The sequence below is a fragment of the Lingula anatina genome, chromosome 4 (genome assembly GCF_051362555.1).
Source record: "Lingula anatina isolate TDL-2025a chromosome 4, LinAna3.0, whole genome shotgun sequence".
NCBI classification, from domain to species: Eukaryota; Metazoa; Brachiopoda; class Lingulata; order Lingulida; family Lingulidae; genus Lingula; species Lingula anatina.
The window spans coordinates 10,204,899-10,230,463 of NC_141770.1; the positions used below are offsets into that span (position 1 = coordinate 10,204,899).

A 25,565-nucleotide genomic window follows, 5' to 3' on the forward strand; every position below is an offset into this window, starting at 1 on the left:
TTTGAACGTTGTTGAAGATGCATATGCTGACGAGACGCCGTGTTCAACAATTCCTGCAACATTCTCATATTTACAATGAAAAATTTCACGCTTTCATGGGAAAACAACCCGATTAGCAGTGAATTTTTTTCTGGGCAAAGCAATACAGAAAACAGAGCAACTTCCGACGAATTGAACAATTTTGGCTAAGTCTTGTTGTTGAAATTTAATCCACGTTCTTTTCCATCGGCTGGAAAGGCATTTTTGAAAACAATGTACTTCAAACCAATTAAGCGGTGAATTTTTATTAGAAACAGAGCCGCGTTTCGGAGTGACAAATTCGACATTGTTATAAGCCAAACGCGTGCAGTCGACCGTCCACCAATTTCCTGCAGCGTTTTACTTAGCATGAGAAAAAAACTTAATCGTCTGCCTTGGCATTTATCTATATATTTTATTCATTCATTTGTTGAGTAAAGTCGCCAAATTTTACTAAGTGCTATATTTGGCAAATATGTGCACAAAACACCATAGTATCATTCATACAGTTATTTCTTAAAGGCGTTTCATGACACTAAAATTCTCCAGTCGTTATCATAAAAGTAACAGTAAAATAATTTCAAGACCAGCCCTCCTATTTAGTTCATTTACAGATGCATCGAAAACCTTTTCTCCTGAGACTTGTTTTACTTTACCGGAAAAAAATATTATTGCCAGTTTCGCTATTTCCCGCAAGAGTAAAACTACACTTTTCAGTTAATTAACACTACCTATAACCGCTTCTGAAATCTTTCCTTGCTTCGTTTGACGTGATCTTTTCAGAGAGAGAGATCACAAATTACGATAACCTTGCGTGCGTACGAATCTCTTAACAAGAAAAGCAACATTTTGATGTTATTCTCACATGGGGTCATAACATCTATGTTAACATGCAATTATCCACAGTCAGGGCCTCGCAGTTACATTTACCAATAAGTCATTTTTTGTTTTCATAACGCTATTATCAATACAGCTTCTTTTAGCACCAGGTTCTTCGACAAAGATGAACGTTTCTTTGGATCTTCGAAAGTGGTGAAATCGAAAAGGAACAGTTAATGATTTTATTGCAATTTCTGGATAGCAGGTGAAATTCCAAAGGGGAAATATTGATAATGCCCCATGAGGGGAGTGCGCGTTGTAAAAGGGGCTTCGGAAAAGCGTGTCGATAATTCTGATTGGGAATCAACACCTTTCGTTGTTATTTTGCCAGGAACTACACGTCAGTCAGTCACCGGGCAGGAAAACTGCGAGGGGTCGGCCGGCCCTCTTGCTCCACGGGTTACACTGAACGAGACACAAACCCGCCATTTGGGCAGAAAACGGAGAAGAGAGAAAGACACACACACAACAAGAAAAGAGAGATAGATAGTGGGAGTGAATGACAGAGAGGGAGCGGATGCTTTTCCGTCGGATTCACGTCAAATTTAGGCTGTAAGGATGTGAAAAGGTTAACTTGGGGGGAAATCTGCTTCGGATTAGTTCACTCGTTACCGAGGTATCCGTAACCATTCGAACCATCCTTCTGTTTGAGATATCATTTTCTACGCATTTATAGAACCGAGCGGTCGATTTTCTACAGTCTCTCGACAATCTTCTTTGATTTCTCAGTTCGCCATCGTAAAACGTTTGCCTGAGGTGAAAACCAGCGAGTGAGAAAGATATGACGACAGCAACAGATGTTCGGAGATCCTAATTAAGGTAACCCTTTTTATCATTTTTCATCATTGCCTCCACAAAAAGTAAGTAACGAGCCTTTTTGATTCTTTTTTTATCGAAGTTTTTGCTAAGTACAAGAGAGTTTTCGTTTGAATATGTTGAAGATGTAGGCCTATTTGTTTCTACGCAGCCCGTAACGTTGTCAGCGCCTTTTCAGATTCACTTTAGTTATAAGATGGTATTTAATGTCATTCTGGCTCAGATAACATTATATCTTACATTGTACAGTGTATTGTAACTTTTGTTTTTGTAATTTCATTTACACCGCAGCATGATTTCTCCATTAAAATGCCACGCTTTGAAGAAAAAAAAACGACACGGTCAAATATATATAATACTATATTAACATTCAATTAGTTCTGAACAGCATTTCCAACGTAATTGCACCCAAGAATGTTCTCGCAGTGGTGAGTGTGTTTGGATTTGTCCTCAAGTATTCATTTAAAAGGATTCTTAATCCTACCTTCAATTTTCTCCCCCGCTCTCCCCCCCCCCCTCGCCTTCAATTGCACCACCTAAATTACTAGATATGCTGACAATAGTCTGAAGTGTAGTGTCAGAGCAGGAGACATGTTAATTTTTTTTTTTTTTTTAATTTTTCTATCGACAGTATCTCACAATGTTAGGCCTATGCTGTGAAAATGCGGAGTAAAAGACGAGTATTATGGAGTAGTTACTCGTAATTTTGCCTCCTACTCCAGTCAAATATAAACCCTAACCATGAAAAGCCAGTGATGCGCGCGACAAGCTCTAAGAAATGGACATGGGGGTATGTTATGGGAATGTCTGTTCGGGATATAGTCCTACGCACGAACCAAAAGAATAATTTCTAGAGTAAAATTTATACGCGCGTATCTACGTCAATTACTATTCGACTCGAGGAGCTATTCGTTTGGCACTCGCGGTAAATACGCGTTTTTAACACGGATGTACTTTCCAATGAGAGAGCAACCCTACCCCTGTCAGCATCGCCTGTAAGTGAACGTGGCGTTTGTAAATACCGTCTCTAAACCGTGAAGGGAAATACGCTCAGTGCGGCGTGAAACACCCATGGTGCGTCATTGCTTCGGGGCCCTCGGGTTGACAGGTCTAATTTGTAGGTTTTTGTTCCACCCGGCGAAGTGCCCTCGTCAAAGATGATTTACTATAAAGGGAAGCGCATGCACGTATGTAAATTGTCTGGCTTTAAGGATGGTTTGAAGAAGAAGAAAAGCTCAGGAAAAAACGAAGGCTGGAAAATATCCGATGATTAGACCTGACTAAAAAGAAAGGTTTTAGTAACAAAATACACATTACTGATTGGGACTTAAAACTGACTTAAAGCATAGCATCTTATTTATTGAATTAAAATTCAGTCTTCCATCATTATAATTGAATATTTAGAGAAGTAAAAAAATGTGACATAAGAGACGAAGAACTTTATTTTGAAAACAAAATGAGATTTATTGGACATAGCCTAGGGTTTTGCCATTAATTTTTTTCCAAACAAATTTTGTTTCAGTACTTTTATATGAGAGGGGAGGGGACTTAAAAGCACAAATAATCTTCAAGCAACGGATCTATCATACACATTTCAATCAAACATTTACACTAAAAGCATTAAGGATTAAAGACACAGCCTTGCCCTGAAGGAACAACTATCCAGTACCTTGATGATATTTTTGAAGCTGCCCCATAACTGCCCAGAAACACGTGCTATATTGATTAGACACAATTCGGGCGGGGAAATAATCTCGGAAGTTCATAAATAATCTCGACCCCGTGGCGCACTCGCTTAGCACAATAAACAAGGGGTTGCGAGCGAGAAGTCTTTGAAGAAGGTAGACTAAACCTTGGCGATGGTTGTTATGCAGGAGTAAAAACAAACGGTTGATCGTTATACTGGCCATTTATATATTTCTATTTCGTGAACAGTCAAGAGTCTGCATCCTTCTATTTTTCGAGTAGGCAAACGTCTATCTCTGTTTATAGTAACTTTTCTGATGCTGTATATCTATAACTCAGCCAAAATATAACATAATGAATAGATGTTTTTCTTCTTTTTTGTTTTAGGTATTCATTTATTCGTTCATTATTTATTTATTTATTTATTTCTGTTACACGGTCAACTACTACACACTGTCTGGGCCTTTAAATTGCCGGTAATGGGTCTTTGCTAAATATCTCAAAGTTGATTTGAGCATTTTTTTCTAACATAATTCACAAAAAATATATGCAACAAACTTTTCAATTCAATTCAATTCAAATGTTTGGTAACCTGGGATAAAAATATAGAATAACGAACGTGTTTGTTCTGGGCTCTGGATTGAATTTATTATTGTGATGCAACTTGCGGGAGAAAAAAATCTCTCATGAAATGTCTCGGGGTCAAGCAAAATTTGGCTCAATCATGAAACTATAAATTTAACAACCTGAATATCGATTTTTTTATGTTCTTATTTTATATTCTTATTTTATCACAGGACAGAGGGTACACGTAGTTGCTGCATTCTCAGAAGTCTTCCGCTTTCAGTTATGTGAGGAGGGGGAATCTAAAATATGATCGGTCTAGGGGGGATTCAAAATCTTACACATTTCAAGGTATATACGGTATGGTTATAAACTCATTCATAATATCAAGCAGGTATTGCCATTCTTGATTATATCTACGGCATCCCATTTGAGAATACACAGTTTTAGATGGAGTGGCTGCTACAATCTTGATAATTCACAACTCTCACAAACGGCGTTTATTGATAAATCTTATGCAAGTCGGCCGATGAGCGCACAGTCAGTGTTTAGATATATCTTTTAGTTTATTTCCACTTTTTCCAGATTTCAGACGAGTAACTATTCTGGTTGGGTTTGAGTTGAATTTTCATGCAGCGGGACAGGTAAACCGCGCTTGGCCATTAGCACTTCAGAAAAGACTCACACTCACAGCGCCACCTTAACCTGTGAAGGATTGAGAGAATACTTTAGTGAATGGTTACCTAATTTAATATTCTATTGAGAGTTTTAAAATTCTAAACTTTGGCATTTTGAAATATGGGACATAGCTAAGCCTATAGACCTGACTGATAGATTTATTAGTTAAGGGTCAGAATTATAAAATAAACTACAATAAGCATACTGAATGCAATATAGTGGAGGCAGTTTCCAATGTGTGATAAAGAGGAAACCGACCAACTTAAACCAACATTAGGCTATAACTCGGAGTACACAGGTGATTTAGAAACTAGATTTTTAATCAGAAACAAAGTATCTTGTCCCGGTAAAGTATCATCTCAATGCGGCTACTTACAGAGCTACCAAAGCCACTACTTGCCATATTAATGGTTTATTTCCGCATGTGCACCTTTAATGAAGAATTACCCTCTTCATTAACCGGGGAAAATCAACCCCTTGATTTAAACCCCGACGCTGGGCTGATTTAAGTGGTATTTTCCGAATGAATAAATTTCAAAGAAGCTGGAGCAGAATTCCTCTTTGACACGTAGATGTTTTTGATCTTTTAAGACAACTAGACCTCAAAGTAAGGTTTACCTGTAATCCTAGTTTACGGATGACTTGAAGTGTATATATGCATGTATTCTTCAATAACAAGGGTTGTAATTCAAACAGGCTACGTGACGTCCAATATTTGAAATATATTTTAGGCTCTGTTGGCTGAAATTAAGACAGAGAAGAATCAGATTAATTGCCGTGTCTGTGTTGAAAAAAATCCAGCTTATTCATAATTTTTTTTGAAAAAAAATTAAAACGATAAAAAAAGCGCTGATACAAAAGTCACACATTGAGATTGTTATTCGCACAGAATTTTGATCGGGTGTGAGTACGCACAAGATATGAAGAAACTGGAAAATATGAAGTCAGTTGAATTGGAAGGTATGTTCAGCGAGAATTTTCGTATGGAATGGTCATCACTACGCTAGCTTTTAGTATAGAGCTATCGCAACCCACTAAAGAAATCTCTTCAGCCAGTGGTTAGATAGCCGCAACTGATTGATAGCCTTTCTTAATTATAGTCAGTGCAATTTTGTTCAAAACAATTAATTTCTTTAAGATGTAATTATTCTTTTATTATCTTCTGACTAAAAAACAAATATCTAAAATCATAGGCCACTGTGTCACTAAATCACACTGCACGTTGAGTGTGAGTTCATGTGTAAATGTAATAAAAATCCAACATATGTATTGACAGACGTCAAAATATTTAAAAAAAAAAAGAAGAACTCAATTCTTGTCGTCTGTGATTGAAATTGGAATTAACTGCAAACAAGTAAATCCGCTGTAAATCAAGCGCTCGGTTGAATCCTGAACCATGTGATGAATCTTTTATATCATCACCTTGTGTACCTACGACAGATGCTAACTGAAATGGGTTGCGCAACTTCAAAACATCACACATTTGCTACCGCGTGTTCGATTTTAACGGGCAGATGGGATTTTCGTCGGCAATTTGCCGCACCCTGCGGTTCAGACGTGGATTTTGTGCGTTAGCCCATTTGTTTGACGTAATCATGCTTGAAATAACTGAAACGGGACCTGTCAAAAACAGATAAAATGACTTGATTTTTTTTCACTATTTCAGATTGTTTCAGAAGCCATCCCAGTTCAGAAATGATTCGGCGAAAAATGACCGTGTCACAAAGCCTATGGCCATTTATGTCCAGTTTGGCGTATCTGTTGACCTACACGATAGCCAGTGGTCAAGACTGCCTGGCACCTGCCCCCTGTGAGTGTCCTATTAACAGGGATACGAAGACAACGATATTTGACTGTGCATCACAAGGGTTAACAAAATTTCCATTGTTTACGAACCAATCCAAATATCTACCCGTGAGGGCTATACTCCTAGGGGGGAACAAACTCAGATTTCTGGACGAGGAGGATTTTTACCCGTTCCGCAAAACTCCGCTGTTAGCTCTCAACTTTAGCAACAACCAGCTCTTTGAGACCAATTTGGCTGGCTCGGTGTTTCGTTACGTCCGGGAGAACCTAACGTCATTAGACCTGTCGAGGAACCGTTTCGACCTTGAGACCTTGCCTTGGCCATTTCTCAGCAAACTCTCGAGTTTAAGGCAACTGATACTGAAGGGGAATTTCCAAACCATAACTGGTTCTCCGCGTATACAGGCCAATGCCTTCCAAGGGCTCAATTTTCTGGAAAAACTTGATATATCAGGATGCTCAATTCAATCACTTGACTCAAGAGCATTTTCCGGGCTCGGGCAATTAAAGCACTTAAACTTAGCGGCAAACACGTTCAGGTACGTGCCAGAAGAAGCATTAGGAATTTTAAACAACCTCAAAGCGCTGTCACTGGCGGACAACTTTCTGTTGGGAATTTCCAGAGACGCGTTTCAGAACTTGGTCAGCCTCGAGGAGCTGGATTTGAGCAATAACTGGTTACAGCATGTCAATGCGTTTTCAGTCGGTTGCTTTGCAGGCGTGAATCAGACTCTAAAGCGATTTTTCGTCCGGCACTGTCACATCTCGTATTTACCGCCTAGTGTACTTTCGCCTCTCGGTGAATTACAACTCCTTGATTTATCAGAAAACAACATCGAGTGGTTAGAGCCCGGGTTGTTCATGCCCCTTAAGAATCTTCGCGAGTTGCGATTAGGAGGAAATCGATTGGGAATAACAACTGGGCAATTCATAGGGCTAGAGAGTTGTTTGAAATATTTGGATATTTCAAAATTAGAACTTACAAAGATGCCAATGGATTCTCTCAAGAACTTGACAAAACTTGAAAAGATTGATGCTTCCTTCAATGCGTTCACGGAGATTGACAACATTACATTACAGGGACTGGATGTGAGAGAAGTCAGATTAGCAGGAATGCAGATTGCATCTGTTGCGCCGGACGCATTCACAACCTTCACAACCCACCAAGGCAACGTGGTGTTGGATCTAAACGGAAATCTCATAAATGAAACAACTTGGGTGGATCCAGTGATTTTTGAAAGGGTTGACCTGAGAGAGAACCCTCTCCACTGTGACTGTAGTTTACACGCACAACTGTCAGAACTGTCGAAAATAACAAAGAAGGCGCTCATTCTTGGCCACTGCAAATCGCCCTTGGAGTTCAAGGGTGTGGAGATAAACGACAGGTTCATGCAAAGAGCCGAAAATTGCCGAAGCGGTACGATCAGTTCGGCTTCTGTAAGATTCTGTTCACATAGCTGGATGTTGCTGAATATTTTGCAAGGTTTTTTACTGTTTTACTTGGAAAAGTAGCCTTTAAAGATTTTTTCTTTTAAAATTTTACAAATAAACGAAAATTGGTGGCAGCGTCGCACTACTGTCTGGTGCACATTTTCAAAACGCGACGAGAACATCGATTAAAAATTACAATCATTTTATTAAACTTTCTTATTTTTAAATGTGCTTTCAGTTAAGGTGGCAACGGAGTCCTCCACATTCGTTAATGCAGTTTATGCAGTGTCATGGGGGTTCGTTAGCTCTGTACTGGCCGAGACTAAATTGTTAATATTGATGTAGAAATTAAAAGGACATTAAATTATTGATGTAGAAATTAAATGGATATTAAATAATTGAGGTAAAAAGACTTAGAGTTACACTCTCTGTGTGTGTGTGTGAGAGAGAGAGAGAGAGAGAGGATAATTGTGAGCAAATTTCGCAAAAGAAGTGTAATACAATTCCAAACAAAGGAGATATACATTTCGAAGGAAAACAGAAAACTGTGCGTGTATCGTTGTTTGATTCTAAAGGTAAGATAGATAAGCTGGCGAAAGTTGACATGCAATACCATATAATACCTTTTATATTGTAAATGCCAAATCGCTTTTTGGAAAACCAATCATTTATCATTTTACCTGTGCGAGGTTGCCTAATCTCTCTCTCTCTCTCTCTCTCTCTCGTTAAAGACGCACCATTTGCATTAGTACACAAAGCGCCGTATTGATTTTGAGTTAATGTATTTAACTCTACTGATTTCACAATCAAGCTTTACTAAAAAGCAATGGAACATAGCCAACATCGTACAGATTACGAAGGCACCCCCTGGACCATTATAAATATGTATTACACCACAATTTGCAGCAAGCAATGTTTTGAAAGCCGTGAACTTTGGCGACCCTTCCTGCTAAGCACGCACAAAAGACAATCGCAGGATCTCCAGAGAATGAGACAAAGTATATCGCCTAATCACACAACCAGAAAATGTGAGCGATTTACCATACAGTGAACTTTGTTGAAGGCCCAAAGGGCGACCTGTTTTGTTGTATCCGCTCCAATGTACTTGTAAAACCACCCGTAAAGCACGCGCGTGTTAGTTTTTCAAGATTTATTGATGACCTTCATTTGATACCTTATCTTGGGCAGTCTTTTGTCCACTTCTCTCCACGTGGTTCAGGGCCAGTAACTTTTGACACTTTTTAAATTTAAATTTTCGGCGTTTCGTAATAGTTGAAGACCCGGCAATCGTAACGTGTGTTATTGGAGAGTCCCCGTTATGGGCCACAGCGGGGTCAACTCGACGGGGGTTTGTGTGCGCGGGAAATGTTCACACTGCTCTGAATTTTGAAAAATTTCGGTTCCGGGTTGAAGCAGTTATAACTTCAAAGAGCCTTTAAAACTGTTATGCACTTACGCGTACCGGTACTCTACAGTGAAAAGATGATATTCAAAGAAAGGTCAAGAAATGAGCCTCAATGACTGCAATCAACAAAATTGTATCAACTATACTGCTATCCACCAGCGTTGACTCATCGGTTTAGACAGCAATCAACGGTGAAGACATCAGGCGCATAGAAAGGAAAGTTTTTCAAAATTTCTTATATGAAGGTGGCTGGATTTCCCATTATCTCCCTGTTTTACTGCGCTTGTAATTGACGTGGTAGGAAAAGCGGTGGCTACCTCCCCCGCCCCCGCCCCCCCCCCCCCCCCCACCTCCCATCGGACCGCACAACCTAAGCACACAGAATAAATCCATTGCATCGGCTCTAAATCGGGAGAGATCCGGTCCAAATATAACCAGTCTGAACACACCCGCAGACATCGCAGGTCATTCTACACCACACGATAAAGCAGAGGTACGCCGTGGTGTCCGAATGCAGTGTCCAGCAGCGGTCACTGGCACAGCACGGTGATAACAAGGTAAGGCTGATTAAGTGGGTTTTTTACTCATGAAAGGTTGTAGATCTTTAATTCCATAGCGCTGAGAGTAGTCACTAGCCTATGCATAAATAGCTGTTCTCGGTACACTGTCAAAAAACTATATGTAGTATTAATCACAAAGTTTGTTCATTTTTAAATGTACTCTTAAAACTTAGTCCCTAATGTACACTGACCATGTTTACTGACCTCGCAGGCTGCTACATGAATAGTTTTCTACAGTTTTTAACAGGCGTATATCCCTTTATTTGTTAAACATTTAATTTATTTGCAGTTGTTTCATGGCCTGATGGTTAATGTAATCCTCGGTTAATATTACGATTCATGCCTGTAGGGTTTTTAAAAACAGTATTGACGGACAGCGCATTGTTTTCAGTCCATATTTATGTTTTTTTTTCTTCTCTCGGCAGTGGTAGGCTATTATTACTGACCAGAGATGAACACAAACTGATTATGACCAGGGGTCAAGCAAACAAAGCCAGACACTTTATTTAACATCACCCTGAGTTTAAGCGGTCACTGAAAACTCACCTCTAGTGCGAGTTACTGAATAATGTTGATTTTAGGGGTTAGTTCCCAGTAATACCTGATTGAGCTACTTCTTTCTCTGCGGACACGTGGGTATGACAAGTCTGTTGACCCTTTGCACGTGATGTCAGCTTTCACTCAGTCAAGCTAGTGGACGGCAACGTGCTCTATAGAGATCTGTAAAAATGTATGGAATATGGGCTGTGAAACGTTTTACCAATAACGGAGGAAATACTGACTAACAACATTAGAAAAACGACTGAAAGAAACATAGAAGTCCGCCTGCTTTCTTTGGTCGCCATTTAGACTGTAGATGTACATGTAGATAAAAGAGGAGTTCCGAGGTTGGGTTGTGCTGTAGACCTACTTCGATTCTTTTGGGCTAAGTTGAGTAAGGCAGTGGTCTAAAATCCATTCATCCTGTGGGAAAAATAATAATAATAATAATAATTAAGTGTCGAAAATGTCAGTGATACCAAACGTGATTGGCGCACTTGAAACAATCTCAAAGAACGCAAAGGCGTGGCTTGAAATGTTAGACACAAACGACATTGTTGGAACATACTTGGAACAGCTAACATATTGCGATTTTTTTTAAACAATTTTAGTTGAAACGGCGCTGGGTGCGACCCAAGTAAGTGGTTTTCAACACTATAAGGCGGACGGAACACATTAAAACTAGGTTATCCAGAAATGTTGTTCAGATAAAGTACAAATTCTTTAACTAGGCTAATTGTCGCTATCACTTTCCAATGGACTGATGGCAGGAGAGTTGGTTTGAGAAATGATGAAAATCAGTGACAGGCTCTAGTGCTCGAAGCCACCTGTAGAACGTAAGAACTTTACTCACGTAAATTCATTTATCCAGGTAGGTTTTTTGAAAAGTTTTAATGAAGAATAAGTACATAATGAAAGACTTATCTGACCTGTGTTTTTAAGCAGTTGACAGCTAGTGACAGGCGGTAAATGCTCGAATGATCGGCGTGACTAAAAGCAGTCTAGGTCACGTCTAAAAAGCTACATGATCCTTACCATGAATAACAAACTCACTGAAGATACTTGTGATTTGAACAAATCTTCATACTAGTATTACTGAAATGAAAATTGTTATATAGCACTCAGTCGGACACTGCTATCTTCTAAAGACTCAATATCACATCAATAAATGGCTACTGGGTCTTTTTACCTTCGTGCATGTGCCTCCCGCCACCCTTCCTTACTTACGGAGGTACCCCTTGCTCCCCTTCTGACCAATGAAACTATGAGGCCATTTCTAAGTCTGTAGGCTACAATTTATCCATGTAGTAAATTTGTTTTAATAAAGAATATTTCCCTTTTGTAGCCTTTTGTAGATCATTAAGATGAGGTATAGCTTAGCGTTCAGGGAAATTTTTCTTTAACTTGCATCTTTTTTCTGCAGTATATAAAGACCTATAAGGCACATTGCGTGCCTTTAACTTTCCATCAGCATATTGGTCTTTTGATACCTTTCTTGTTTAGCGTGCAGCACGTGCCTCGCGGTTTTCTTACTGTATAGGACAAATAGCACAAGCACTTCGTGAAGAATACAAGTAATTCAAGAAATATGCGGTTTGAGGTTCTGTCGTTTTTGTACAAATAAAGTGGTGCGCGAGGTTGCATTTTAAAACTGATTTGGAAGTCGGTGACATTATTTTGGAAGCTTTGCATTTTTCATGGTAAGTTATTTTTCAAATCAATTTTAATTTCCTACAATGGTCAATTTTCTTAGCTGAAGCAGTAAGAAATTTAAGAAACAGTCGGACTTTGAAAACCCCAAGCTATCGTGGCGTAAATGTTCGCCGCGTGTGTTTGGGTAAATTTAACAACTTATTGTATTATTCGCATATCAAGACTGAGGAACCACTTCAATTATTTCCATTTCGCACTAACGTGCAACTTGATTCCTTCTAGAGCTTAAATCGTAGTTGAGTTTGCGCCTATGGTAAGCTGCGATATGTTTTTAAATGTGTTTGATTTTAACGTGTTTTAAATTAATACTTAAACTACTACATTGACTCTCATTAAAACAATATTTATTGTATTTAAATGAGCAACTGAGAGAGAGGGAATGTGAAAAGAACATTGCAACTTACTTTGTATTTGGCATTCTGAATGAGTATGTCAGTATTTGATTTTGTACAGTTAAAACTCACTTAGATTGTTAGACGTATCTACATTAAATTCTTTGGTAAGAAAAAGAATACCTCAAAGTAGGAAAAAGCCACACAAGAACAAAACTATAGGCCTACATGTTATATATTGATCGATTTCGCGGGTAATAGGAGATAGTGTTAAGTATACATGCAATATCTCATGTATACGCTTTCTGGTATCTGTCTGGTAAACACTTGGTTTGTATTGACATAAATTGCGTGAGTCAGTACTTCCCTCCTTCGCTCTCTCTCTCTCTCTCTAATTGGGTAAGAGACTTTTTGAGTTCTTTACCACACTGATTCTCCTGCTTATGTAGGGAAAGGTGTCTTTTTCGTGTCATATGGTATCACAAAAAAAGGGGGAATGATTAAAAAAAAAAGTTAAAAAATTATATCTCCCCACCCTTGTTATCAAAGTAACCTAAGTTCATGTTTTAACTTAAAAGTATATTACATTTATATAAATAATTGAATTATTATCATTAGGCCTTACTACTTGTCAAACAATTTGACAGGTCTGTTGCTCTGCTCGTTTGTGAGTTTGTGGTCGTCTTTTCGTCCAGCGATGGAGGCCACAAGAGATTTTTGTTTCAATTTCTTTGTAGACAGATAATAGACCCAGGATGGATTGATTTTATTTTCATAAGAATCAGATTACTTTTGGCAATATTTTAGAATAATTTAGAATTTTGAGCTAGACAGTAGAAAAACAATTTTACCGTGGCCAATATCTTCTGATATCACAGGGGTCTTTGTAATGACATTGACTTTAATAATAATAATAATATTAATAATAATAATAATAGATTCTAAGAAGAAAAATGCACTAATTAAGAGTCTGCAATCCATAAAAATGTTTTGTAGAAAATCCATAAGAAACGTTTTATAGAATAAAATACAAAACAATTGTATTTGAATTACGAAGTTAAAAGGATTAATTTGAATTAAATAGTAATGGTATAAAGAGAAGAGAGAGAAATGTCTAATTACAATGTTTTGTAAAGTAGGCCTATAAAATGTATTTTGTGAGGAAGGCGGTGTTTTTACAGTTTTGTTTAATCAACATATTTTTTATCTTTGATTTCTTAGACTTCATCAGTCCTATCAACCTGAAAACGATGTTCTCCAATATGCTGACTTTGAGTGTGTCGATGATGGTGGCTGTATGTATTGGATTATCATCAGCAGACGACAATTGTCCCGCGTCGCTGCCATGCACGTGCAAGGATGACACCGACCTCGTGACCGGAAACCCAATCTACGTCATCGACTGTGACAAAAGAAATCTCACGTCAGTTCCAGTTTTTACAAGATACACAGGGAAACCAATCGACAAAATAATCCTTTCGAATAACAGAATTAAGAACATTTCGGAAACTGCCTTCAGTGCATTTGACGGCAAAGTAAAAGGGTTGGACTTTTCGTACAACATACTAGAGCGTATCCACGTTAACGCCTTTCGTCCATTTCGCGAGTCTTTAAACTTTCTCGATTTACAAGATAACAGTTTCGACTTGTCTACGCTACCTTGGGAATTTTTAACGGTAGTGCCTAAGGTGACAGAACTCGACATACAGGGAAGTTACAAATACGCCAATAAGATGCTCCCTGCCAACGCTTTTCTCAACTTGCCAAACTTGAAGAAGCTTATTTTAAGTCGGTCTTATCTGACATCCGTGCACCCAGACGCCTTTAACGGCTCTACAAACCTCGAGAAAATCAATTTATATGGGAACAGTTTGACTGATGTCCCTGTCGAGGCTTTACGTGGCCTAAAAAAGCTCAAAGATTTCGATATTGATGCCAACGATATCAAGTCTATACCAGCAAGGGCATTTGAAACACTGGATAGTTTGGAGGAACTTACACTGAGCCGCTTGGATCTTTATGAACCAGACGCGATACACCCAGATGCTTTTATTGGTATTGGAGACAGCCTTAAGCTACTCTCGTTTTACAGTTCTTACCTCTCGGTTTTACCGCACCGGGCTTTCTCTCCTCTGAAAGCACTCACCGAACTTGATATCACATTTAACGATATAACGGAGTTTCCACCAAACGCCTTTTCTGCATTAGTTAACCTCAAGACTTTGGAAATCAGCGGAAACCCTCTTAACTTCACTACTGACATGTTTCTTGGACTCGAAGACAGATTGGAGACAATCATAATGCGATCCCTTATAGGCTACACCAACTCACTTCCGCTTGAGTCGCTTAAAACGCTGAAAAAATTGAAATGGATTGACGCGTCCAAAAACGGGTGGACACACTTGACCAGGGAGACCATTGCAGGGCTGGATGTCGAGCGTCTGACCCTACTGTGGATGGACATCAACCACGTGGCCCCAGATGCATTCGATGACATGAAGACATACCGGGGATCGCTCTCGATAGAACTTGACACGAACAACCTGAGCGACACAAGCTGGATCGATTCCGTGATTTTTCAGCAGGTGGACTTGCGCGGGAATCCCATTCACTGCACGTGTCATTTGTATCGCGAGATCTCGAGAGGACATCCGAGAATGTCAGTTGATGGGGAATGCGCTACCCCAGAAGCCTACCAAGGACTGATATTGAAAAGTGGCTTTCTTAGGAAAGCGAGAGAGAACTGTGGTCCTATGCCGGTAGATAATTGCCGCGGACCTTTCTATACCGCTAGCGGTCGTCAGAACTCGTTATGTTATGGACCAATGACATTATTAGCTTTGTTTTTAGCCGCACTGAGTTTTGGTCTCAACCAGTGATAGATACAATCTTAACTAAAAACTTGTCATAAAGACGTAATGGCGGGTGCTACGTGTAGTACACGAAACTGAAGAGTAAGGACATTTGCCGCCCCCCTTTCCACAAGTTTCCGAATTTAAATAGATGATGCTCGGCGTGCAAATGGCTTTTGATGAATGTGAACAGTATAGATACGATTTTATTTATAGTCACATACATGTAGGGTTGTCAACACTGTTAAAACGCATATCTATAGCTCAATATACAAGTGTTTTTGCCAGTGATACAATATAGAGGGCCAGAGAACAAAAGAGATGGACAGCGTATGTGAAAGTATATGCGTAAAGTACTAGAGTTACAAACTACTGGAATACGTAATGATGACCATCTGCAATTGTTTGATTTTTACTTCTCCATAAGATCCGTTAATTAAACGGGCAAAAATACCCTATCCCAGTGCAGTGGTGACGTCTGTTCTCGAAAAACTGATTTCTTTTACTATAAAAGTAGACTGTTCGAGAACGATTTCTAACAGTAGGAAGTTTTACTTTATTTTTTCATTCATGCCCAGCGGAAATGAACTTGAAATAAGTCTACTGTCGCTGGAAAGAAACTCCATAGTAAAAATGTGTAAAATTCTACATAGATGGGACGTGTGAATTTAAACCGCCCAAACTTTGACTAGGAATGCCACCTTTATCTCTAAACAACAAGACGAATGAACCTTTAACACTGAACAAGTGAAAAAATGCTGGTAATCTAATAAAAGAAATACAACAATAGACGTTTGAAATGAGAAATAAAGTAGACCCAAGTCAGATTACATTATCTATAGAAAGATCCAGGAGTTAAATATGTCTTGTACCAATATCAGTGATGTCATGACGTTTTATTGACAACGTGTCAAATAACTTAAAAAGTTATTGAGAAAAGTTATGTAGTTATGAGGCTCTACATGCTTACTTACTTTCTAATCCTCTTGCTATACCCCTCCCACTTTCTCACAGAATCAAGAGTGTCTTGATATTCTTCTTTATGCCTTCAATTTTGTTCATTTTGTTACATCAATAAGTAGCAAATACTTTAAAATACAATAAAATTTATGGTAAAAGGTGTTTAACACTTGTTATAACAATGACATGGAAATATATGCATTCTGATGTATTTACATAGCAACATGTGATTAGGCATTTAATTAACAACAATTTTGTCAAATGGTAAGGCTTTGGCAAGCGCTTCAAAACTCAAGACAACGTGCGATTGTGTTAGTTGTTAATCTGGTTTCTCAGCCACCACACTCTGATAGGAGATCGTGGCTCTAAGACTTTTTGAAGTCCCGAGTCATGTTCGGAACATGTCGGCAGATTCCGCAGATTTACGGATGGAGATGCGGAAACAACCGTGTCTGGACGACTGTTTCCAGTCAATACATGGTATGAGGAATACACTGTTTCATGCGAAGCCAATGTAATGAAAATATAGCTCCACCCATCGCACTGAGGATGTGCTTGTGCTTCCATTACGTCCTGGCTGTACCACACAATGGGGATGTTTGCAATCTTAAGCAAACGGTCTGCAGAGAAAGTACGGTAGGCCTACTAAGTTAGTGCTTGTAAGTAGCTGCAACGTAAATACACCTTCAGGTCCAGTTCCCCAAAGGAGAAGACTGTCATTTATTTAAATCGTGATAAACTTACTTGTGATCGCTTTTAATTAATTAATTAATTAATTAATTAACTATTTGATGTATTTATTTATTTATTTATTTATTTATTTATTCAGTTATTTATTTTCCTTTGGCTTTTTTTTTTCGAGTTGAGATCTCTCATCCCGATTTCAGCACCGTAATGGGTGGTGTTTTATCCTTGAGCGATTTCAAAACACTGAAGTCAGTACTGTCCCAGTCATTCCTTGGGACAGAGATAATTAAACTTGTAATATCCGCGCAGTCATGGACGTCTACTTACCCTTGGACCCTCTCAAAATATTTTCGGCAACTTTCCTTTTCCTTGGCTCATACAATGTAGCTTCGAGGTACTTGATATATACAAGATGCGAAAGCTCTCCCAGCCCTTTTTTCAAGACAAAACTCTATGCTTTCATTTTGCAGGAAAAATAACACCATGGACTGATAAAATACCACGGGGGAGATTGGCGCGTTAAAATATAAGGATTTCTGCATTTCCTCTTTTGTCGAGAAAAGTCCACACCTTCACTTTATCCATGATCAAAAAGGCAGATTTTGTCCAAGAATGTCGGTGCCTGTCTGTGAACGGCATAACTATGGGCATCTCTCTTGATTGCGCCTTATCGGAGTCCCGTTAACTGGTATTCTCATTCATTTCATCTATTCTTTTTTGTATTATGTGAACCACTTAAGTAAAAATCCTTCTACACCGCTGCTTGGAAGACAGGACGTCCCCTGCACGCCATAAACAAGAAGACGACGTCAACAATCAAAATGGTGGTGATGAATGATGTAAATATCTGGAAAAGACGTGAGACTGTTGTACAGTCACAAAGCTGAAAGACTTTGTCACTTTTTTTTTTCGGAATTAATAGGAAAAAAACAACAAAAAAAGGAAAAACTTGCACTCACAAATGCAGACCCGCCTTCTTGCTTACACACCACATTTAGAAATAAACAACTGAAGTAAAACACCACTTCATTTTAATAAAAGATATAACTTGAATATGACTTTTTCAAATTAATATTTAGAAGATTCTTGTTTCAGAAAGTAAGTTGTTTCATAAGTTATCGTCAAAATCATTATTTGACTTTTTTTCCTACCGCTGTAGCAATTCTTGCGGCATAGTTCCAGCCAGGCCGGGGAAATGGGTACTTGGCCGCCTCCACACAAGCGATCAGGAACGCGACGAGCCAGCTTAAGAAGAGAATGCCACAGATGATAAACTCCTGAAATTGACAGAAAGAGCAAATCATTTCTCTGAAATATTCAGTGCAAATGGCATAAGAAATGTATAGAGACCAATGATAATCTTTGTCATCTCTATTTGCTAACATAAGGCTACGTTTGCTACTATTAATGAATTTAATATATTGTATATGGCTTGAATTTCCGAAGACAAACCATTCAACGATTTCTATCAAAATGCCGACTGCCTTTTTTTAAAAACGACTGACACAGTTCTGAGACAAATACACTATCTTTAGTGGCAGTATAGAAGAGAGTATATATATATATGGCAGCCCAAAATCGGAAAATTTTGTTAAAACCCGTCTTTCCAAAGCAAGTTATTTTGTCTGCACGCGCTATTAAAAACCGGAGGCAGACAAAAAAACAAATATATTGAACAGACAAATGTTAATCAAGCTTACGATCACTTGTTATTGTGAGGCTAACGATGAGAGTTACGTCTTTATGTAATAAAAAAAATCCCCGGTAATTTAAACCATTCCCTTTAAATAGTGTACCCTGTCCAAAGCTGGTGACAAATTTAGGGTCTTAATTCTTATACCGATGGAGACCGGTGAACATCGCTGGTATCGCAAGGGCTCAAAAATGGGATAGGGAATAGCTTGGTGGCAGTAGGAAAATTGCTAAAGTTTCCCGCATTTTTTTTTTTTTTTTTTTTTTTTTTTTTTTGCTTAAAAAGTCAATCGTCCATTGTATACATGTACTATTAAAATGGTAGGCCTACAAACAAATATGTTGAATAGACTCATTTTAATCAAAGATTTTGGAAAAAAATATAAACCTACCAGTGCTGGCCATATAGCAATCTTAGCCTTTAGGCGAGTCACATTAATGATGCACAATACAGCGATGAGAATTATGGACATCACAGTTACGAACTCCACATACACCATACTCCTGAAGTACCCCACCTGGAACGCTACTCCGTGTACCACCACCAGTGTACATATCAAAAGCAGGACAGATAAAACCTAAAATGAAAAGTAAGGGGGGTGTGAAATTTGAAGTGCCCCACCTTAGGCTGCTACTGCCACGTTCCACTGTGACTACGGTAACAGTTTACATTTGATTTTCATCAGTGGACAGATAATTATCTGAAATGAGAAAGTAAGGGGTGTTGATTATTCTAGGTTGGTTCCCTACCCGGGCTTTGATTCCTGCGTACGGTACATATACATGTACCCTCTACCAGAGCCGCAGTTATAATTTTGGACATATTTGCTGACTCATATTTGCTGACTCATATTTTATAGAGGCATATCTGTGAATATCTGTGAAAAATCAATCTGCACCCTGGTAGAGGGTGCGGTACATAGGCGTCTCCAATAATCAGAGATTATACACCCCCTGTAACTTCACAGCTTTAAATCATGTAAACAGACCAAAGGAGGAGAGCATCTCCCCCCCCTTCCCAGGAATAGGTTTCTGGTGATTTAATTTTTTCTTGAATATTTATTCAACAATAGAGGAGAAAAGCCACTGAATATCACCCTGAGGTCCTCGCGTATCTCAAAAGGCATGCTTACAGTGAATGTAGGGCCTACATTTTCAAGTTTTCTTTGAAACTCAGGGTACTGAACAACCTTACCAGTTCTGTTGTCCGAATAATCCCAGGAACAGAGCGGAGATATTGAAGATGGCCTCTGGGAGAGGATACCGTCTGCTCGGGAACAGTGACAACCATGATACCGGGCTCCATTCTCTACTCCCGTTTTGTGTCAAATGTCAAACGACCAGTGCAGGGACGAATAGTGAATAGTGAATAGTGTCGTCCGCGATGACATCTTTTAGTGACATCCCTCAATCTATTCGTTACAGTTGACGGAAGAGAGTTAAGACAGTTAACTACGCCCTAGAATGAGACTTACATAGATCATGTCATTCAGATAACTCTAACAATGTGGGGAATTCTGCACCCGTTGCATGTAAGTGTACATACTGTAGATTGAATCCGAATACTAGCAAACACCCATGATATGGAAGAGTTGTGTAATGCATTATATACCGAAGTATTATTAAGAGCCTCAGACTTTGTAGAACACGAGCTGGTTATGGAACTATATGCTAAATTCAAAACACAAAGGAGGCTATATCATAACTTACATAAGTTACATATAGAGACAAGACGACTGAAATAAGGGAGAGGGGTTTGCAGTGACACATGACATGTAGTGGTAATTTTCATTTGTCCTCTGATTAACTAGCAGCGAAGGGCATTGTAGGCCTACTTCAATCGCTATTGCTGTATGATATTCAGATAATTTAAATGCTGGGGTTCTCTTGCCCGGCTAAAAAGAGAGTCACAAGGACAGACTAGCATACACAAACACATCAATGAACAGAGACAGACAGACAGACAGACAGACGAAGGAAATGAAAAACGTACGAGCATGTAGGCCTACATGTAGATTTCAAACAGATAACATTGAAATGAACTTAAAAAACATAATACTTGATTTAGTACATTCAGTTTGCTGGCAATATTATTGCGAAGTCACGGTCATCACATTGCAAATTCCAGGAATCGAGAGAAGATTCCAGAAAAAAAAATGGTGTCGTGTCGATGAGCAGAAAAAGTGCGTTTCAGACAGCATTTCACCGTGTAAGGTAAAAGCACGTACGGAGGCGTAGCCCCACAAAAATAGATTAATCTTGCTAAGAGTATAAAACGTTGAACAAAACCAACTATATTTTACGCTAAAAAAGCAGTTAAAAATCTCTTTGTTCACTTACGTGTAGGCTACACAGTTGATCCGCGAGAAGTAACAGGACTCACGAGAATTGTCAAAAACCGTGACGTAGTCACAAAACTACCTTTATAGATCTACGTCACACGTAGGCTACACATACACGTTCAAGGCCCTGGCAGTTAGGCAACGAATATAAACTGACTGAATTCCCTGAAAATGATTGCTTTTAAGTGGATCGGCCTTATTTAGTCCGTGGATCAGTTAGTCCGTGGACCATATGTTCTGAATCCAGCCATAGACCCTATAGGGGGCCTACACAAGTCCAAACAGACAAGTTTCACATTTTTTAATCTCCCAAAAGGCATGAAACTCAGGGTAGCCTATACACATTTAACCAGTCCTGAATTAATCAGAAGTTAACCATATTATGGAAGCACTGAATAGATATAGGCCTACCGATGATAAATTATACCGTCTGTTTAGTGCATGTGAATGGCGTGAATGGGGCTAGAACAGCTTCTTAATGCGCGTAACTGTCACATAATAGTAATACACCAGGCCCGTAGCCAGGGGGGGTTCGGGGGGTTCGAAAGAACCTCCCCTTTTGCTGGGAAAAGGTCCACTCTGGGTAAAATTTGATCTAGGTACATGAAGTTTTTATGGGAAAAGGTCCACTTTTTCAGAAAAAGAACCCCCCTTTTGAAATTGCTGGCTACGGGCCTGTACACTGTACGTTGGCTGAAACTAGACTACGTTGAATTCACACAGCAAATGCAGCAAATGATGATAATGAATAGATACCAGGTTATACACGTTGAAACCCAGGGTGTAGAAAAACTACCTTCCTTTTGCCACCCGAGTTTCTGGCTGTATAATTCTCTTCTGGAGGGAACGTAGACCTGAAAATGTCTGAAACATTTGCCGTTTTGTTTCTCTTCGTGTTGTAACGCCTTGTGGTAGGTATATGATTATGAGCCAGAGATATACTGCAGAAAGACATACATGGTGTAGGCCTACATGTCTCAGATATTGGATATCTATAGGGTATTTTACAGGAAAGGGAGGGAGCTCGTTTGCATTGCACATGACACAGATTTATTGTAATAATGCAGGGAATAATGAAGAAAAGCACGTTGCTTTGTAGCATATATGCCTATTTCAGGCCTTATAAACACGGATTAGGCGTTTGCGAACTCGAGCTTCAGATTTGGGAGCACAAATGCACGAATTAACCACTCGGGCCACGAATTAAGAACTCTTACGTGAAATTAGTAGCCACGAGCATCGCCTTGCGACCCACAAACCGTTATATATACTTGCCTTTTTTGTGGTCAAAAGAATCACTCCTTTTTTTTTTTTTTTTTTTTTTTTTTTTAGGAAAACTCCGCTCCCCCGAGACCGTGTAGGTCCTACATATACTGTACATCAGAATACTTGTAACGGAGTGTAAAGAAGAAGCTGAAAATAACAGTCTCGTAGCCAGCAATTTTCAAGTTTTTTTCCGAAAAAGTAGACCTTTTATTATGAAAATTCAGAATGGACCTTTTCCTGACAAAAAGGGCGATCCTTTCGAACCCCCCGAACCCCTACTGGCTACGGGCCTGAAAAAAATCACACCAAAATACTGAAAAAAAGAAAAAAATGTACCCTTTTTTATGTTGCTGTCATGTTTACTGTTTTCACAAGTGTGGTCTTCGACTAATTCACGAGGCTTCCGCGCTTAAATTGTATTACATTACTGGTAATCAGGCTGTGCGACATGAATAGCCCAGGATAACATAGTTTGGCGTATGGCCACAATGCCTGGATCAATATACTGCAAGTTAAGGTCATCACAGCACGATGCTCTCAACCTATATCTGTTAGTTTTTGTCCATTTATTTTTTGTCCTCCCTTGAGAGATACCAAGATATGTCAGTTCCTGTTGGCTTTAGACTGGTTAATATCAGGCCCTAGGAATCAGAGGAATAAACACTACTAGATTAAAAACTCCCAGACTGCATGAATAGATAAAAACTGAAATCTGAAATGGTGTGCGTTTTGAGTTCTCTCCCTCTTTACTCTCTCTTTCTCCCCCTCCCTCCCTTCAGCCATCCGTCCCTCCGTCCCTCCATCCATCCATCCATCCGTCCATCAATCCCTTACACACACACACATCCGACACATGCACGCGCGCAAACACAAACACACTCACTCTCTCACACACACATACACACGCAGCACGTTCTTTTCATTTATTCATCTGAGAAACAGCGGGAAGGGGATGGGCTTGGCTGGGCTGGGGACATTGCAGACGACCCCACGTGCATCTCACCTTATGTTTTGTCCACTGCCTCCCGTCGCCTTGGTAACAATACCCAAACGTCACAAAAAAGGACCCACGCTTTTATCCAAATGTAATGTAACAGAACCACATGCAGTCCAACACGCGTCGTAATCCACTACAATATGTCAGTGAATTCAGGTCAATAGTTTGAAAACCGAGAGCGACTTAATGCGAAAAGTACCCTGAGGTTCAGAGACTCAGGGAGATCCCATCGCTTTTCTACGTGTTCGCGCCCTGAGGTTCAAAGCTGTCAGGTCGGTTCTCGTCCCCCGTCTTTGTGCAATTGTGTGAAACAACCCGAGTCTGAATCTCAGGGTAGGCCTACGCTATGTTCGAAGTTGATTTCAAACATTCACAGGTTTAAAACACATGACAGTTTTTTCAAAATCCTTCCATATATCTAGCTTCATGGATGACAATTTATGGTTTTCTGCCAAGGAAGTGGAACAATGTGCTTTTTCTTTTTAGTTTTGCGCAGTAGGTGGGTAGAGGTGGTGTGCCGCACGTGACACGTGCTGCCGACGTGTGCAGTGGCAAGTCAAACTCTGTGCGGAAATTTTGATGGGTAATAACGCCTCTTAGTATTTCCCAAGAGCTGGTAAAATGATCCATTTTTAGTTTGACTTGAAAGTTTATATTACGTTGCATTCCCCATTATTTCTTTGGCCAGAGAATAGTGTCATGAAAGTGTCAGTTTAAATGGAACTAAAAAAGGAAATGCAAGACACATGTAACCCCACCAATATGAAAAGAGAGAGAGAGAGAGAGAGAGAGAGAGAGAGAGAGAGAGTAATATAGGTAGCAGTAGAGGAAAAATTCAGTAAAAAGGATGATAAATATTTGTCGTGTTATTTTTTATTTGACTTTCCTCAAATGTTGCACGTACATGTTCTGTTGTTTTAAAAAAATCTTCACAGAAACATTTGCACAATAATTTTTTACGACAGACTTCATACTTTACTAAGCCCAAATTCTGGTCTTGTATCTATGGCACATTCTGCGGTTCCCTTCTAAAGAATCCCGCCGTAATATGATTATGACTGCTTTATTTTTATCATCTTTGCCTTTAAAAAAGTCCTACAAGTTCCCCGCCTCTGCACGAAATGTCACACAAAGGCTGCATTTCCATTTAAGTTGTGGCGGTTCAACTTAATTTTCATTATCTCAGTACACAAAGCGATTGCGATTTTCATAGCAATGAGCCAATCTAATAGCGCTGGGTGGGACGATAGAGGGATTAGATAGGCTTCCTATGGTAAGAAACCGCTATCATATCGCCTCCTGAAACAGTACAAATGTACGAATGAATTACTAGTAATGCTGGTTTCAACACGACAGACATGCAAATAAACAACAAGTTTGTGGTTTGATCTAGGGGGATCTGACCACGTCACATCCAGATTGTGTTTCTTACTTGGTTCACCTGGCACAATCGGCAGAACCACGTCAGGAACCGGTTCCTAAAAATTAGTTTTGATTTTAAGCTAAGATCTAATAAACAGAAAGATTGGACAGCGGCATTTTCCCTTTGACCAGACGTTCGTACGGGTAAACATTGCTCTATTGTTCCCCTTAAGTTGTTTTGATAGCCGGGCTTAATTTTAATCCCCATTGTACCTAACCCGTGTTTAGCGAATAGCGTGATTTCTCGTGCATTCTCGCGGACGCCACATCGTCGTCAAGTAGATCCGCCATATTGGATAAGCAATGGCACACGTGGAGTTTTTTTATTAAAAAGTTCTAAAGATGTACAGTTTGTTTACATTTCGTAGTTGTCTTAATACTTTATATTCAGAGGAGGCAATACCCAATAGCGCACTACCTGTAACAACAGCTGCCATTTTATAGAAATTGACTCAACTTGGAGATATAGCCGGAAACGTGACGAGATCATCAACGTAACAGATAGTGATATTCGATGCCGTTTTGGACAATAAGGTCATGCTAATCACTGGGAGAAACTGAATGGTGAAGCTACACCAAAACAGAAACTTGATCTATTATGCCTGTTTGTAAAACTTCGTCACTATTAGCGGTCATTCTTTTAGAGCATAATCAATTCAAATTCACCAGAATATTCGTTGCAAATCGGTGAAACAAAAAGGACTGAAAAAAAATCCTTTAAGAAAAAGTAGTTTTTAATTTCACTTTCACAAACACTAATTTGGGTACCTACTTCATAATGATAGTGAAAGGTAAGACATATCTTTATACTGACAATCAAATAAAAGTAAACTCGTTTTTTCATATTTTTAGAACACATGCAATATAGTTTCCTTGCGACTTCATAATCATGCACATATTTTTAAACTCTGCAAAATCT

At 39.2% G+C, this 25,565-nt stretch overlaps 2 protein-coding genes across 3 annotated transcripts; one reads left to right on the forward strand and one right to left on the reverse strand.

Annotated features, from left to right (window-relative positions):
* Nucleotides 1-778: 778 nt before the first annotated feature.
* On the forward strand, nt 779-16,402 carry LOC106174206 (uncharacterized). Its single transcript, XM_087010766.1, has 4 exons — nt 779-1,716; nt 6,308-7,955; nt 13,047-13,075; nt 13,650-16,402. Exons 2-4 carry the CDS (start codon nt 6,337-6,339, stop codon nt 15,305-15,307), a joined length of 3,306 nt encoding a protein of 1,101 aa, XP_086866892.1. The 5' UTR covers nt 779-1,716; nt 6,308-6,336; the 3' UTR covers nt 15,308-16,402.
* On the reverse strand, nt 16,136-23,360 carry LOC106174260 (uncharacterized). 2 transcript variants are annotated; one of them, XM_013555731.2, is made up of 5 exons: nt 23,231-23,360; nt 19,815-20,031; nt 19,012-19,197; nt 18,079-18,204; nt 16,136-17,774 (listed from the first exon to the last, which is right to left on the reverse strand). In XM_013555731.2, the coding sequence occupies exons 2-5, from the start codon at nt 19,923-19,925 to the stop codon at nt 17,679-17,681; spliced, it is 519 nt and encodes a 172-aa protein (XP_013411185.2). In that variant the 5' UTR covers nt 19,926-20,031; nt 23,231-23,360; the 3' UTR covers nt 16,136-17,678. The 2 variants fall into 2 exon arrangements, with proteins under 2 accessions (XP_013411185.2, XP_086867514.1); XM_087011388.1 differs by lacking the exon at nt 23,231-23,360 and adding an exon at nt 21,373-21,407 and having other exon boundaries at nt 19,815-20,078.
* Nucleotides 23,361-25,565: the final 2,205 nt, after the last annotated feature.